Source organism: Scomber japonicus, chromosome 6, assembly GCF_027409825.1.
Source record: "Scomber japonicus isolate fScoJap1 chromosome 6, fScoJap1.pri, whole genome shotgun sequence".
In the NCBI taxonomy this organism is placed as follows: domain Eukaryota; kingdom Metazoa; phylum Chordata; class Actinopteri; order Scombriformes; family Scombridae; genus Scomber; species Scomber japonicus.
This window is the reverse complement of record NC_070583.1, coordinates 8,468,403-8,486,558: the sequence shown is the minus strand read 5'-3', so window position 1 is coordinate 8,486,558 and position 18,156 is coordinate 8,468,403. Positions and strand designations below refer to the sequence as shown.

The window sequence follows — 18,156 nt, the reverse complement described above, 5'->3', positions numbered from 1 at the left end:
TAGTACTACTGTAATACACACAATACATTGTGGTGTGATGATCTGTTTCCAAGTGTTTTCTTTAGTGTTTATGTGCTTCATGCTCTTGTTCATCTCTGCATTCATATTCTGTTACTGTATGTGTGTTCATCGTACCAACAGCCTGCGGGGCGAGGATCTGGGTGAAGCCTGCAGAGAAGGTGATGAGGACCACAGGGTAGGTGACCCAGGCCAGATACTGCAGGAACACGTTACTGTCCAGACCACCGTACATCCACTTCTGTGCTGTGGACACACACACACAAAACCAGGTCAGACGTGTAAACCACAATCAGATGTATTTAACAGCATAGATAAACATATAATACACAGTGCACACAATACATGTAGCTTTATACATCATGCAAATGTGCTGTAAGGACAAACTGTCATATATATATATATATATATATATATATATATAGACACAAACACAGATGTTTGTTTTTGTCCTTGTAAGGACACTCATTGACATCATCACAACTACATACCTAAACCCAATACTTAGCCTAAACTGAACCTAAACCCAATTCTAACCTTCACCTTAACACTAAGCCTTAACCTTCACATTGCTTTTAGGAGTTATGAGGACCAGGCCAAAATGTCCTCACATGGTTTTTAACTGAGATTGGTTCCCTTTAAGATAGAAAAACATGTACACACACACACACAGTGTAAGAGTAAGTGTTCCTGGATAGCTGACATATAAACCATTTCAAAACAAGAAAGATTTGTGAAATTGTGTGTGTGTGTGTTTGTCCCAAGAACAGGTGGTTAGTCATGTTCTGTATCCAATTAAAAGAACTGTAAACCATAACTGGAACTGACAGGAATAGGGTTAGCTTCTCCTTGAACACACACACACACACACACACACACACACACACACACACACACACACACACACACACACACACACACACACACACACACACACACACACACACACACACACACACACACACACACACACACACACACACACACACACACACACAGAGTCCTAGAAGGTTTTAGATCAGCTTTTACGACTTCCTTCAGTCATTTTAAATCCTTTACCTTCCACTTGAGATAAATCCTTGCTCACATCATCTCCTCACTCACTTTTTTTTTTTATCATCCCACCTCGCACATAGTTGATGTTCTAAGACTAACAAGATAAATACCATGAAGTGCTTACCATCCATCCCTCCTGCCGCCACCTTGAAGTTTTCCATCCCAACAGCTATATTTCTGCCCCTCCTCAGTCCTATCCATCCTTTCTTCCGCTCCCTTTAATAACCTTTTCAGTCACCACAGGCACCACATTGTTATCCACCGCACTGATTTCCAATTGTTGTCCCCAGGGCTCAATTTGTAGAGCAATCTCTCTCTATTTACACACTCCTCTTGGGCGAGATCATTCAAAAATATCCTGTTTAATTGCGATGTTATGCAGATGATACACGATAAAGCTCCGTGAACTGAGTTTAACTACGCACAAAATAAAAAAAACACTGGATAGTTCATTAGTTTCTCAAGCTGAATGAAATTACATCTGATAGATAGCTGCACCTCTTTCCATTGATTCTAATTCTGATATTATGAGCCAAAATCTGACTGGCGATGTTGAGCTCTTTATCAAAAACATGCCTGGCGAATTCAAATACATATTTTTTTCCTCTGGTTCTAATTTAGTTAGTTACACTTTTATTTCCATCGATCTCAAATACTGTGTTTCACTTCACACTGGTATAAGCTTTCATCCTTAACAAGCCCAGGTTACTACAATATATAAAGATGAACTCTCAGTAACCTTGTTCTTGCATCTTTGTAGCTACTCCCAGTCATTTATAATGTATAAGTACATGTTTGTCTATAGAGCCTCGTGTGGTCCTGTAATCTCCATCAACTGTATGAAAGTCAAGTCAGTTTTATTTATATTAGCGCCAAATCATAAAAGCTCTCTCATTCATTTAAAAAAAGGAATAATATAAAGTTATTTGGCTGCTGTATTTCTGACAAAGCATCTGCTGAAGAAGTCTTTGCTATTATTAAACTACCTTTGATGTTACCATGGTAACCATAGATGTTGCCAATTGAACCAAGACTAACATTCAAGATTACAACTTTAACTGAAACTCAGCATTTGTTGTTGTTGTTGTGTCAGAACTCCATGACAGCAGGGCCTGATCTACCACATGGTCAATCTGGGCAAGTGTCCAGGGGCCCCGTGAGCAGAAAAGGGTCCTCCATAATAATTTCTTGGATTCATTTTGCAATCACTTTAAAGCTCTTTGAAAGAAGCCTATTCTTTGTTAAAGCACTTTGTAAATAAGGTTGGTCCTTACATCTTTTATTCCCATTCTCCACCCTTCTATCTCTTCCTCCCTATTTGGATGCATCCCACATGTGCATTCTCCCCATGTTACTCTATCATGTTGTTTCTAACATTTCATCCTTAACCTCTTACATCACATCTATTTACTCCCCCCCCCGCCCCCCCTACATGACCACACTGCTATTGCCCTAACCTGTAGGTACAAGATTCAAATCCCTCCACCTTTCCTTCCGTCTATCCCTCCCTCCCTCCCTCCCTCCCTCCATGCCTCACCTTGTAGGCAGATGGCGATGCAGAAGTCCACCACCCAGCTGACCAGAGCCATGAGGAGTCCCAGCAGGATGAGGAAGATCCAGTCCTCCCCGACCCGCGAGATCAGGAACTTCTGACAGCGAACCGTGCAGACTACAGAGATGGCAGGAAGAAAACAGAACATGTCCGGATTAGAAAAACACATACTAGACTTATGTTACCCAGCTGCTGAAGACAACATTGGCACTGATGCAAATAATATTTCATGTATTTGCCAATTGGATTCTTCTTGGCAACATAGCGTAAGCCAATAACAGTGTCTGCGTTTCCATCCAGCAGTAAGCAGATTTTGGGTGAGCTATTTAATATACTGGCCAACAGCAAACCTATCATATGCTGACAAATCATCCACTCAACCCTAAATACTGTTCTCACCTTGTTTTGGGAAGTAGTGAATGAGTGAGTCGATACGTCTTTAATAATGAGGTCTGAGATTTTCCTTTAACTTTTATAAGTGGTGTCAGATACGTAATAGATGGATGAACGAAGAGATCGATGGTAAGTGAACGAATATGGACACCACCCAAAGAGAAGGAAAACAAAAGGAACTGCTGGTGTGAAAGAAGTTCTGTAAATTTGGGTGACATTTCCTCTTTCCTGGAAGGTTCCTGGAAAGAGCTACGATCGAGACTTCCAGAAACGGTTATTTGGTTTATCTGTGGTGTATAAAAGCTGTTGTTGATTTTCTAAAAGAATTCAGTTGCGTCACTTAAACCCAAGTAAATATTCATTAATTATTTATTAATTGATTGTTTGTTTCTTTATGTATGTTTCATTGTATTTGTATTTGTAGATAGAGTTCACATTAGCATGTTGCTTCACTGAATAAAAGATGAGGTGACATTACCAATGAATTGGAAGTGTACCACTGTCTCAGTTTGCTCTGTAATTAGTGTCCAAAAGTACTTTAGTGTACAATAATTAACTAGAACATTAATTAAAGTACATTCAGGAACAACCCTTTAATTTAACAGTTGCCTACAACTATTTCTAGAAAATTATAGTAAACTATATAACATGTAAAGGCAATTGATAATGTAGCAGGGCCAGCACAACTTTACGTTAGGGGTCGGTTCAACAGCTGCAACTCAGTTTTATTATCAATTAATTTGTTGATTATTTTCTTGATTCTTGAGTTTTATTATCAATTAATTTGTTGATTATTTTCTTGATTAATCATTTAGTCATTTGACCTATAAAGTGTATGTTTGCAGTTTAATGTCATAGAAAACTAAAGAAACTAAAAATGTATTTATATTTTAGAAGTTGGAATCAGGGAATTTGGAAATGTTCTTGTTAAAAAATGACTCAAAACAATTATCGAGATAGTTACCAATTCATTTAGTTGCCAACTGATCAATAAATTGACTTATCATTGCAACTCTGGTCAGTTCACCTAAATGACTGGCTAAACTTATGTGGTATCTAGCTATGCAGATAGTTTTATCTGTAGGTTTTTTCTTGTTCCAACCAGTTTTCAAAGAGGTCCATTTCTTAGAAGGAAGTTATTCCACTGAAAACTGATCAGACTGAGGTCCAGTGATGATCCATAAATGACAAAGACATCATTTCTGGAGATGTAAACTGCTTATGAATTTTGTGTCAGTGTTGTAAGGACCACAAACCAATGACGTTTACTTCAGATACTTCAGAAACCAATATTTCAAAGCCTGAACAGTGTCTTTACAAAGACGTAAGACATAATATGCTTTTTAGTAATTTGGCTGAACTGACCCTTTAGATCACAAACTCCTTGAGGAAATCCGGGAAACGGTTCAACTTTTTTTCTTTTAATTTTTAATACAAGCTGGGAAGAAAGTCAGAAAGTTTTGTAATATTTGTTACATTGAGCAGTGCCAACTGTGTTCAGCAGAGGGTGGATCAAAACAAATGTGTGTTATGACACTAAATGAAACACTGCCAAAGTTATTTTGGGTTAAAACTATATTACATGAAATACAAGGATACAATAGACCAGAGACAGAACTGAACTAAACTGATCTACTACACTGATCAATGTGTATTAAATGCACAGCAAAGGAGTCACGGCAAACAGAGGCACTACGAAGCAAAACACAAAAATGTACACACACACACACACACACACACACACACACACATATATAAACACACACACATATACATATATAAACACACACACACAAACCGGTGTATGAAGCGCCGTCAGATCTGCTATACTCACCTCTAAGCAACAGGAAACTCAGAGTCACGGCTAATGTGCTGTATAACACTTGGTGCGAGACATGCATACACAGTTACTAATTAGGTCTAATTGCTGGAACAAAACATTAGTTTGATGGTGACTCATTAGGATGTGCATGCACACGCCATAATTCATAATGCCTCTTGTTCAAACCATATTTTTCCTCTCCAACACCTCCTCTTTTTTTTTCTCTCCTCTCTCTCCAATCCTGTCCTCAATTCCCTTTTTCTGTTCTTCTCTGCAGGGAAATGACACTCAGGAGCAGTGGGGTGCCTCTCTAATGACATTCTCACACATAAATACACCCCCCCCCCCCCCACCCCCCCTTAATCCGCAGCCTGTAGAACAAATGTTTATGTAACACTCAAAATGATTTCACCGTCTCATTGATTTCCCTTTTCCCCCAAAAATTTTAATATACACAAGAAAATCCATCCACAGTATTTTCTTTAGGGAGAATAAGATTGCCCCAAAAGTCATATTCTCACTATTTTATGAACTGTTCCTTTAAGTTAAATAATGTGGCTAAAACAGATGAGAGATCATAACAAACATCACTCCAGTACTTTTTCACCTTAAAAAGTAAGAAGTGAACCAAAGGCAGGATATCAATATACAAACATACAGTACACAAAGAGTTAAACTCATGTATACTGCCAGACTCTTATCCTACAGTATGTCTTCAATGGACACTAGACACCCATAAGTGTCCTGTATACTCTTACCAGTGGTCTGTATTGAGTAATAACTAGTGACCTGTGATTGCTAGTACTTCATTGCTGATTACACTAGAAAATCACAAATTGTGTCCTGTACTATTAGACCATTTTTGACCAAGTTTTATCTATCTGAAAATGGGTCTTAAAAGTTTAAGTTTAGTAGGTTAAAAACACACAGTAGAGTCACTAAATCCACAGTGACCTCTAGAACACATAAGACAACCCTGGTTGAGGCTCAGTGAGTCAATGTTGAAGCTATTCTCCTGTAATAGATAATTCAGTGGTAATGAGGCTTATTACTATTAGAATTCATTATAGTAAATACTAAACAGAGTGTACGACACCCAACTGGGAATCTATGTATCAAAGGGTATTACTACCGCATTAGTACTATGAAGTATCAGCAAATTGAGACCATTATCTCTGAAAACACTGGGTCCTATGTTTACCATGATCCAACTGGAGAGCATCTTTTGTTAGATAAAAGCTGAAATAACCCTGATGACATCCTCAGGACCACTTGACAAAGCTCCTCCAGAGTCACTGAGGACATTATACAACTGTCTTCACAGGCTGAGTAGCACTAATCATGATGAATAAACTCATCTTCATGTGTAAAAATTATTAAGGGGGTTTTGTTACGGCCTCTAGATTCATAAATACTTTTTTTTTATTATGCTTTGCAAACATGTATATATGTGTATATAACCCTAACCCTAACCCTAACCCTGGGTGGTGGTGACTTTCTGGTAGCAAGTTCCCTTAGTAGTTTATTTTATTTTATTACTGTCATTAAATTCAAATACACATGAATAAAAAAAGTTAATAATGATACAGTATGTCCTTGTTTTCTTCATCTCCCTTACAAATAGAGATTAACCAAAAGGGAAATAAATCAATAATAAATAAAATACATTTCTGACTGAAAATGTGTAGGCTTTTGCTTATAACACCGACCCTTTTTGCATTCAATAGATCCACAAAACCTATATAATAATTGGCTATATATATTTAATACAGTGAAAATAAACACATATTTCCTTATATATGCATAGCTATATATCCCCAAAAGTACCAAGGTTCTTACATATAATGTAATACACTATAAAGTTCATATATACAGTAATATAGTTATTTGTGAGAAACTTTTTTTGCTAAATATCTTCACATCACATTTTTCATAGAAATGTATTGTTTCCTAATCTAAACTGTCGGCTTTGCATCATAATATCTTATCATGTACTATAAATATAGAGATGTGTAGTAGAGTGTGTAGTAGAGTGTGAGCATGGTTTCTCTTCACATCAGTAACAAACGTCTGAAAAAATGATAAACTAAAAAAAACATCTCAGAGGCACGCTTAAGTGTAAAAACAACCAACACAAAGTTGAGGCGAGACTAACACCTCTGTTTGACTGACAGGCGAGAGGAGAGAGACGGAGGCGGGAAGCGAGAGACAGAGGGGCGGGAGTTCAATGATCAAATGCTGCAGGGACAGGGAGGGATAATAACATACAGGGGCACACTTCCATGCAAACATACACATACATGTGCACAATCTCCAATCAACACCTTCAGGAGCTGTCTAACACACACACACACACACACACACACACACACACACACACACTGATTCCCATCACTCCACAGACAGCTATGTGACAGTTCTGAGAAACAGGCTTATTGCATATGTATATTTAGGTTTACGTGTTTGAACGTGTGTGTGTGTGTGTGTTTATGTGTGTGTGTGCGCATATGTGTGTTTGTGCGTCATCTCACCCACGGCCGTCTGTGTTCTTGGACCCCTTCTGTCATCCAGACACTAGTCAATGTAAATGAGCATTACTGTGTGTGTGTATGCAGACATCTTTTCTTTGTAGTTCTAAGTGTGTGTGTGCGTGTGTGTGTGTGTGTGTGTAGCAGCAAGTGTAATCTTGTCTTTTTGGAGATGTAATTTAGTTAGCCCTGTCTGTGCTGGTATTGCTTAATAGCTTTTTCTGCAAACACACACACACACACACATACACACACACACACTGACCCTGCAGACTGGTTGCTGACTTTATTCTTCATGGCATGCAATAAGCAGCATGCTAGTTCCCAATAACTCTCATTGCCTTCTGACTCAGCCGCTGCACCACTCTCCCTCTCCATCCCTCTGCTCCCTGATCCCATCATCCCTCGCTCCCTCCCTTCTTTTTCTTCTTCTGCCTTTCTGCTAATCACATTCAACCCCTGACTTTACCTCTCATCTCCTCCCCTCTCTCTCTCTTTTTATCTGCTGCGCTCCACTCCTCCTCCTCTTCCACACTTCTTTCCTTTCCTCTCTTTCTCCTTCTATCTGTTCGTTTGTTCACTCTCCCTCTCTTCTTGACATCATGCTCACACACCTGCTGAGACTAATTTAGGTTGCCTTGGATACACAGTGCATCTAGTTGCAGGCATTAAGCGTGCGTGTGTTTATTTTGGTTTGAGCAATGCCTTATCAAAACCAATATTTCTATTATCAAATTAGTGATGTCAGAAGTGCTGATAACAATTAAAGGGGTAATTCAGCTATTTAATATTAAAGTTTCTGAAAAATTGTGGACTTGCGAAAGACAGATTTCTTAAAAATCGAGGGTCAAAATTGTTGCAACAGAGGCCGAAATATCCTGACTATTAATCTCTATAATGTATACTAAAATGTATACAAGAGTCACAGAAGTCATTATATGAGTGTAACTATAGGCCAAGTACTCTCCAAAACAAGTCAACTGAACATATGTGTAAAAAGTTTTATTTGAAGTATTAAGTTTACTCTTTATTTACTATTTATTCACTTTTCTGGCATTACGGCACATCAACGATAGCACAATGTTGCTTATTAAAAACATGTTCCTATTCCAAATACAGGTGAGCAGAAATGACATCTCCTCACTCAATGTATACGATGTGAATGAAAATGTTTAATATTTGTCAGATATATGATTATAAGAATAAAAGGTGGAGCGCGAGACTTTTGTCTCCCTCTTCTGGCAGTGAGAGTAATTACAAAAACACTGTCGACACATGCTTACGTCATAGGTGCTGCTGTAGCCTACTCTGTCACTACGGTTACGGCCGTAAAACGTTAGGTAGGTTTAATCACAATTTGATCCATTTGGTTCACAACCATTTGGAAAGTTCAGAAAAGCATCATCATTATTTTATTATTATTATATATTATATATACATATTTGTTTTATTAATACATTTTTGGTGGGCTTTTTAGTTATAACTTTTTAACATATTAATAACTAACAAATAACTTTTTTCCCATTGGATAGTTAGAGATGTGTTTCTATGTGATGTTATATGTGGCTGTCTTAAGTGTGGATGTAGCTGCTGTAACCAAGCAACTTCCTGTGAAGATCAATAAAGTATCTATCTATCTAACTTCATCCTCATTCCAGTTAGCAGAGAGCTGACCAGAAGTGAAATACAGAGATTTATCTGGCAATGCTAGGCTTCATCAGTATGGTGGACACTGGTTTGGCAAAGACTTGAATGTACCTGATGTTCATTTAAATGTAAAAGTTCTGCACTGCAGGTGTAAGCACTGTGTACAAACTTTTAGAACAGTGGTATGTTGTTGAGTAACCTTCTGGGTTTTGACTGAGATGTAGTACTAATACATAACAGACATTAAGCTGACATGTCCAATATAACATCACAGCTGCATTGTATATTATAATGAGAGTACATAACACTCCTGATTCCTACTGAACTAGAAATGATATTCCCAATTACTAACCTGACATATTATTAAGAATAGTCCTTTTTTCATGGATGGCATGTTGATATGTCCCAGTAGAAGAGATTCTCTGAGGTAATATTGATCAATTGTACATTAAATATGTAATCAATCAAACCGCACTGTACCTACGTCTCACAGTTTGATGAAACCAACAAACCATTTTTTTTTGTAAAAGGAAAGTATCTGAAAATTAACATATTGGTTTAAGTCTACTGTGATCATGCTGAAAATCAGGGCAGGTGGTAGGCAGAGTAAATACACACACGCACATCTTAGAGAAAAATCACTCATGGTGCAGATTCCCTGCTACAGCTCCCACACAAAAATCCAATTATTCAGATCACCCCCTCATTTGTTATGCAAGGTGACAGCTATATATGGATGTAAAGGGTAAAGGAGCCTACCATTAATGCCTTAATTTTGCACAGTCATGCCAATGAGGCCTATCCCCATTTTGTGTGTGTATGTGCTCCCACATTCATTATGTAGCTTCATGCATAAGGGAGAGATTCAATTAGAAATGCCTGGTTGTGTTTAAGACCACCAGCTTAATTAGATCAGAATTAATATAGGCAAATATGACTATTCAGCGCTTCTGCTTTTTAAACAGTAACTTTGAAAGATAGAGCGAGGCACGAGATGCAGTATGTATATACTGTATATACAGTACAGAAGAGAGGTTTTTAAAAGGGCTATACCACCAAATTTGGCATCCAAGTTTATATTTAGTGTCATTATCTTTAAACTTAAATTTCTTACATTCCAGAAATTGTGCTTATCTCAATACCTAGTGTGGGTTTTATAACATGAGCTGTTTCTGTCAGAATATTATCCTCAGAAGCAGAAGTCTGGACAAACAGGGACATGCATCTCATGTCTTACCATTACATCAGCTAAGTTAGGAACCTGCAGACTCGTTTATTTAAGTGCAGTATAGTGTGAACATATTGTGGGAGTTAGCCTATAACTTAATATTGTATAATTAGATTGCACCATACAAGCCGTAGAGTGAAGATATAACGTTTTAAATAAATAAATAACTTTTTCGATTGCTGAACGGTTAGAGGAGACTAAGAATAGAGTCATAGAGATTTTTTTTATTCAATTGTGTGTGAGAGACTATATTTAAAGTCCACCTCTACTCAAAAATATGCTTTTCTTCTTTCCTTCTGTTGGATATTTGAGCTTCACTGTAGAATGATTTATGGGCAGAGCTTGAATGCTGTTTTTAATATTCACCTGCTGAAAGTAGAACGTTTCTCTGTGCTCACCCTAAATCTAAGTTTAAGGTGTGTACTTATGAGCATGACTTGTGACATCACAACAATTTTGGAGCCAATGGTAGCCCAGTTTGCAACTTACACAGGTGTGATGTGAAAACTTAAAGCCTCCAATGCAAAAACACAGAGAATGGACTTTACAGTAAAGGATGAGGCATCTCGTGCCCAGCTGCTAAATGAAATTGAAATTAACAATAGATTTTGTATATTCTAAGAGGGTCATTTTAAACTTTTTTAGTGGGAAAAATCATGTAGGACAGAAATTATTAGTCAAAAAAGAGTAATTTTTATTCATCTTCAAGCATGTCTGCAGGGGATCTTTAACATTTTTGAGACTGACATGTACATTGTGTTGCCTATTACAGTTACTGTTCACTGATATAGATAAGGGCATGAAAGTCATTTTATGCTACATTTATTTAAGATGGGAATTTGTACTGGCGTCACATGATGCCTTATAACAGAAATGTTTAGGTCTCGACAGAAGACCACTATCAAAGTTTCCCAGATAGGCTTGACTTTGACAAACTTACAAGTGATACTGCAGGTCTCTTATTTTCTGTGATTATTGTTCACTCTGATATTAGCAAAATGCTACTGTGTACTGATTGTATTGTCACTCTTTACGACAATGCTTAATCGGGTCAAACACTAGCAACAATCGCACACTAAACCACCAATTTGTTCAGTTGCACTAATTAATTATAATCAGTTGGCTCTGTGTTGAGTGTTGACTCTGCACTCGAACTTCCAGTCAAACATATGTTTAACTGGTGCTCCAAGCAGCATCGGTTTGTTCTGAATAGAATATTAAGTTTTAAACAAACTCATATGTGCCAGATTACACTCAGTGGGTTTTTAACTGAATGTACAGCAACTGTTTGGATCTGCAGTGGTTCACTTGATTGAATTGCGAGCCAGAGAAGGACAGAAAAGATTTTTACTAAGTGAAAATGGAAAGAAAAACTGTGCAGCTATTTTGGACAATCACCAAAATACATTGAGTATTTAGAAAAAGCCAAAGAATATTTAAGAAATACAGCGTGTTTACAGATATTGCAAACTAAAAGTCTAACTGCCAGACAAAGCAGCCTTTAGATTTTCTCATGAGAACTTGGGTTAGGTGCCCTTTAAGTCAGTCTGAGGCAAGCCACAGTGAAGTTATTACATGGGTCAGTTATCTCATATAAAATAACAAAAAGAAATGTTTTCACAAGCTGTGGTCACTCAGTAGCCTCCATCGTGCCAGTGTATATATATACCAGAATTTTAATGAAGGGTCGACATCTGCAGAGTGATAAATGATTCAAAGTTCCACGTCAGAAAAGAAAATGGTGCAGTGAAATAGGCAGTGCTATACGTTTGGTGACATTAATGAGCTACAGCGGCTGGCTAGAGATCCATTACATGCTAACTAGCCAGCAACATACACGCGCTAAACTACCACAATTTCTCACCAAGTTAGAAATTAGCTAGCTCAGTAGTAAAATGGAAAAAAAGCTATTACAGTTTATTTAAAAACACATATTTTAACACTACTTTCTTCATAACTGTCTGTGAAGTAGAACAGGGGGAGATAAAAGTGTTAGAATGCTCAACAGTTAGCACTAAAAAGGCAGTTTGCGACTAGCCAAAGTTGCGTGCTATAAATTAGCTAGCTCAATAGTAAAGTGGAAAAAAAGCTACTACAGTTTATTTAAAACACATATTTTAACACTACTTTCTTCATAACTGTCTGTGAAGTAGAGCAGGGATAGATAAAAGTGTTAGAATACTCAACAGTTAGCACTAAAAAGAAAGTTTGCGACTAGCCAAAGTTGCATGCTAGAAATTAGCTAGCTCAGTAGTTAATGGGAAAAAAAAATCAACCACAGTCTATTTAAAAGTCATATTTCAAACACTGACTTCTGTTTAACTGTCTGCAAAGTAGCGCAGGGATAGATACAAGTGTTCAAACTGTCAAATGTTGGCACCAACAAGGTGGTTTGCCATTAGCCAAAGTTGCATGCTTAAGTTGACCAAAGTTGAAACATATGTGAAAGCTTTGTGGAGATTTATTTATTTATTTGACCTATTTACTGAATCCACTGATTATTGCAATTCATCTAGTTCATAATGTCGCTGTTATGAAAACTCGTCTGTCTTTAATATAAAAAAGTTATGTGAATCTGTGCTGGTACTGTGTGCAACTGCAGGTTAAGAGAAAGGAAGAGGCATCGTAGGAGAGAATGGAGGGAAGAGGAAGAAGAAAAGGGCAAAAACTAACAAGACAAATTGGCCCCTTAAGACGAAAAAAAAGAAACGTTGTAATAAAACCAACAATGCATCTGTAAATGTTTCCTCTGGTACTTAATACGGTAATCCTCATTCTCTCAGCGCACTAACTGTAGCTTCTCCATCTTGCATTTCCCATTCAGTTCATCCACTCAGTAATCTATCCATCTATCCCTCCGCCTTTCCTTCCTTCATGTTAATGTGTTCTCTATGCTAATGAGATGTTAAAGGAGGTGATGTTTATGTAAATGTGCTGTAACAGCGTCGGCGTCAGTCCCGGGCGAGCAGGCAAAGCGCCTCGTCTTGCACTCAATCACTCCGTTCGCTCATCGGGTAACGGCGGTTGCGACATCCGTCTTATGGCTGCAGTACAATGTCTGCTTAATGAGGTGTAATGGCATATACGCACACACACACATACACGTACACACACGCACACACACACAGGCCAGCACAATCCCTAAAGTTATTATGCAAAAAAAACAGCTTCAACATTCCTCTTTAATCGCTTGTGGAGAGTGTGTGATATATGTTTACCGTTTCCAAAAGGGAGTAAATCTAAAACCCCATGAGCTCAACTGGGATATTTATCTGCATTTAAAAGCAATGCGGGGTAAAGAAGAGAAATGTCATCAAAATATCATCAAGTGTTCAAGGAAAACTAAAAAAAAAAACCTTGAAAAGAAAATATAATCAAGTGGACTTGTTATAAATTTTGCATAGCTATCATTTTTTCCAAACAGCAAATAAGATTTCTGTTTCGGGTCAAAACTTTCAAACATTAATGATCCAAACATCTAAGGCTGAAGTCTCAGTTTGAGGTTTCAGTTCAGTTCTCAGTTTATGCTACTTGTGATTTTTTAATGTTAATTTGTTGGTTTCTAGGTTTGCTGCCTCACTATCCTTTAGTTAAGATTCTGCCCACCCAAGTAAAGCAGTGGAGTGACATTACCAACACAGTTTCTTGATAGTTGTATTAAGTAGTTAACATCCATACTGTGGCCTTCACAATCTCCACATATAGTTGTTGGAGATTTGGGAGACAGCACTAGAAGAATAGCATTCATCCCTCTTGTAGAGTTCCACAGACTTGGAGAATCTATGAAAAGGAGCACTGGAGCTGGTCTGGAGGCTTGTGGGCATCAAGACCTTACTGTCATCTATCACTAGGGAATGGGAATCGAGAACCGGTTCCAATTTAGAACCAGTTCCAAATTGTCCAATCAGTTGGAATCGTATGCCTCCAAGCTTATCGACTTCTCTTATTGATGCCCAGGAATGAAAAAGACAGAACTAATTTGTGAAAGAATTATTCAAGCATTGATAAGGGAATCGATAAAGAATCCGACCAATAAGGAGAATCGATAATGCCATTGGTATCAATAAAATTCCCATCCCTATCTGTTACTCAGCTTTACTATATAACCTTTTTAGCTACAGTATCTGACAACCTGCATGGTGCAAACATTGTTCTGTCTTAATAAAACAAAAGGAGAGGTGAGAGATACAAGGTTTAATAAAAAAGATGTGTTAGACTTGGAGCTTAAGAGCACCATTTGGATTAGTTTGACTGCAGGAAGCTTTGTGTTTATTCAGCCCAAACAGCCAATATACCAACTGGCTGTAATCCAACAGGAAACAGACACAACTACTACTTATGTGGGATGTATCTGTGTGTGTTTGTGTTCAGCTCAGTCTCCAACTGAACTAAGAACTCAACAAAAGCTCACCTTTTCTCATATGTTTTCCTCAAGTCTGCTCGGTTTCCTTCTAGTCCCCGTCTATGAAGCTTTATAAAGTCAATTTGTGAAGCCCTGGGATTTCCATGAAATCCCACCACCCCACCCCACCCCACCCCACCCCATTGAACTCTAGTAAGAAATATGGTCCCTGGTTAATTGTCTAGAGGAGTCTTTTCAATCAATAGATCTTTTGATCTTTGAGTGAACAAACACACATTTAAAAGATCAATACTATGGCCTTAAGTCATCTTTAATGAATGTATTAGGTCCTCAGGGCGACTGGATTTCTCTCTCTCTCTCTCTCTCTGCCCATGAAGTTACTCCTCCCTCCCTTCATCTCATCAGTGCTTTGGGACCAACAGCACCAGCCAAGAGCACCTGACCTGGTTTCTGCAAGCAAGACCCCGAACTTTGCTGTCATGGCAACCATCCCTACTGGAACCAATGATTTGAAATGAACAATTAATGAGACGGGAAGTGAAGGTGCAGATAGGCCTATTGGGGGTTTCAATTGGCACTTTTGGCCGCGCTGAGTCAAACCATGCCACGTTGATTTGCAACCTCAGCTGACATGCGACAAATCTGTGCTGTGCAGCCAGAATGAATTCATGAGGACTCATGGAGAAAGAAGGAGGACATATTTAAAAGTCTCTGTGTGTTCAGCTGTCAGTAGTCTACGTTTGTAGCTTCTAGCTGAAACTCTGTGGTTTGTGTTTGTGTTTGTACTTTCATACATCTGCTTTTATTTTATCATTTAATTCCTGAATACTTTCAGCTATATCAGAGCCACGTAAAGCTGGTGCTGATGAAAATACATTTCTTGCTCCTTCATATTAAAAGCTTTGCACTGACAAAGTAACAGAAGGCTTTATTGTGAAGAACGTATAGGAAATGAAATATGTTTAATACTGAGTATGTAGAGCTTTTTTAGCTGTACTCTTTGTGTCATGTTAAGTTACTGTTGGTAAAAACCCAACCTTTCCTACTTTTGATGCTTCATATTAAAAGCTTTTAAATGAAATAACTGTAGTTTTATTGTTAAGAATTTATAGGAAATCAAATGTGTTTATCCACCATTTTACAGCTTGCTTTTAAAATTCATTGACTCAAGCTTGACACACTTTAAAGCAGGTAGCCCAGTTTAAACAGAGATGCAAACCCCTGCTCTGCTGGGCTGACACACTGAGTCAAACAAAGCCAACTAAAGAAAAGCCTGTATTGATGTGAACAGTCTATGTGGAATTTCTAGTTTGTAGAATCCACTTGCATTGAGCGATGAAGTGCTTCCACAGAGAGCACTAACAGTGAGTGAGGTAAAATGTACTTTACATAATGCAGGAACAGACAGAACTCAAAGAACCATGTGAAGTGGCATCTTGCCTTCTTCATATCATTGTAAATTGAACATCTAAAAAGGCATCAACTTCAGCTCTACAAACTGCCATGGAGGCTTTTTTCAATATTTTCTGCTTATTTAAACATGAAATGACCAGTCAAATAAATTAACAAAAAAATATAGATAAATTAAAAGTGATGGTTAAAGGACTGCTTTAATTTGATACCAGTCTACCGGCACAAGGTTGAGCTCACTAATAAAGATCACTGCTTTCCAGAATGAGCCCAGGAAGCTGAAGTCTTAATTTAATGGAGGTCTCTAAAGAAGCAGATGACGCAAAAAAAAAAAAAAGTAGTGCAGTTTGTGGAATTAAGCAATAATTCATAAGAAGCTGAAGGTTTGGGGAATTTCAGAACAGCTTTCATAGGTGATGAAAACCTTTTGTTCATTTGCAATGGTAAATTACAACTATAATAAAAGCAGGAGCCAGAATGTTGAATAATCATAAAGTTTTTTATTGCTCACTTTCAGAAGTAACGAAATGCAAGTTTTCCCGTGGACATTAAGTCAACTAAATGTAAGTGTTGTAAAGCAGCACAGCAGTTTTTAGATGCCTCATCAAATAAAGATGTGTGTTTACTTGATATTTAAAGAATGTCTCTGAGTGGGACTAAAGTTTGGACTAACGATCAGACACTTTATGACTTTATGACTCTCAATAAAACATGAATGAAACACTGGCGATGATGAGTGAAATTAGTTCTGCATCTACACTGAAGCAGAGATGTGATAGAGAAAGCAGTACAGTAAGTTTGCATATATGTAGTTTATCTCATTATGACCTAAATTGCCCTTCAGGGTTCAATTTGCACTAAAATAAAAACAGGCTATTTAACCCTTAAACAGACAACGTGCACCAGGAGATACAGACTCTTTAACCTTCCTGTTGTCCTCCCGGGTCCTTCCTCTGTCCTTCCTTCCTTCCTTCATCTGTCCTTCCTTTCTTCCTTCCTTCCTTCCTTGCTTCCTTCCTCCCTCCTTCCTTCCTTTCCTTCTTCCTCCCTCCTTCCTTTCCTTCCTTCTTCCTCCCTTCCTTCCCTTCCTCCCTCCTTTCCTTCCTTCTTCCTCCCTCCTTCCTTTCCTTCTTCCTCCCTTCCTTCCCTTCCTTCCCTCCTTTCCTTCCTTCCTTCCCTCCTTTCCTTCCTTCTTCCCTCCTTTCCTTCCTTTCTTCCTCCCTTGCTTCCCTTCCTCCCTTCCTTCCTTCCTCCCTCCCTCCCTTCCTCCCTTCCTTCCTCCCTTCCTTCCTTCCTCCCTTCCTTCCTCCCTTCCTTCCTCCCTTCCTCCCTTCCTTCCTTCCTTCCTTCCTTTCTTTAGGTGCAAATGACATAACTAGTAAGGCCTGTTTAAGGGTTAAAAAAAATCCAAATAAAGTACAGCAACATGATGGACCAGTGGTCGACTCCTTCCCTGCTAAGAGATTTACAAAGATGTGGAATAAAAGAGATGACTTCTACACATTACAGTCATCTACTTAGTCTGACAATCAGGCATTTACTGTAGCGTATTTATTTATATGATGACAGCATGTTGTGTTATTGCATGCTGTGATTATTTTATATTGAAAGTTTGCTCATAAAGATGAATTATACAGTGACTTGCAAGAATGGCATTAAGTGAATTGGCGCGTGTGGCCAAGTAGAGCTATCCATCACAACTGAAAGGAGCACTGGGGCATTTTCCTTTTGTTGTTGTATATGATGTCCTGTGTGTCTGTGTGACAAGACAACACATGAACATAACATTCAATCCCCCATGATAACTTTAAATCATGAAATATCATGACACTTGATGAATTCTTTTTTTTTAAATTATTATTATTAAAATATTCCTGTAAATGCAGTGGTCAGTTTCAAGTTTTGTAATTGTTTTATTAAAGTTTATTTCATAAATATGTTATAAATGTTATTTCTTATAATCTTATTCTTATGGTTGTTACTTTACTCATATAGTACTTTTCAAAACAATGTTACAAAGTGTTTCCATAAAGTCCAGTAAAACATAGAAAGAGCAAAATTGATAGTTCTGATAAAAGTAAGGCAATTAAGATTTAGGCCGACTGTGGTTCGAATAAAAATGTTTCAACCCCCCCCCCC

At 37.9% G+C, this 18,156-nt stretch overlaps 1 protein-coding gene across 1 annotated transcript in view; it reads right to left on the bottom strand.

Moving 5' to 3' along the window:
• clcn2c (chloride channel 2c) overlaps positions 1-18,156 on the bottom strand; it is a 166,182-nt gene that overhangs the window by 80,083 nt on the left and 67,943 nt on the right. Inside the window, exons 3-4 of the mRNA XM_053320881.1 lie at positions 2,612-2,743; positions 136-264 (exon numbers count right to left, since the gene is read on the bottom strand). Coding sequence (XP_053176856.1) covers positions 136-264; positions 2,612-2,743 — 261 coding nt within the window. The remainder of the gene's footprint in view (positions 1-135; positions 265-2,611; positions 2,744-18,156) is intronic.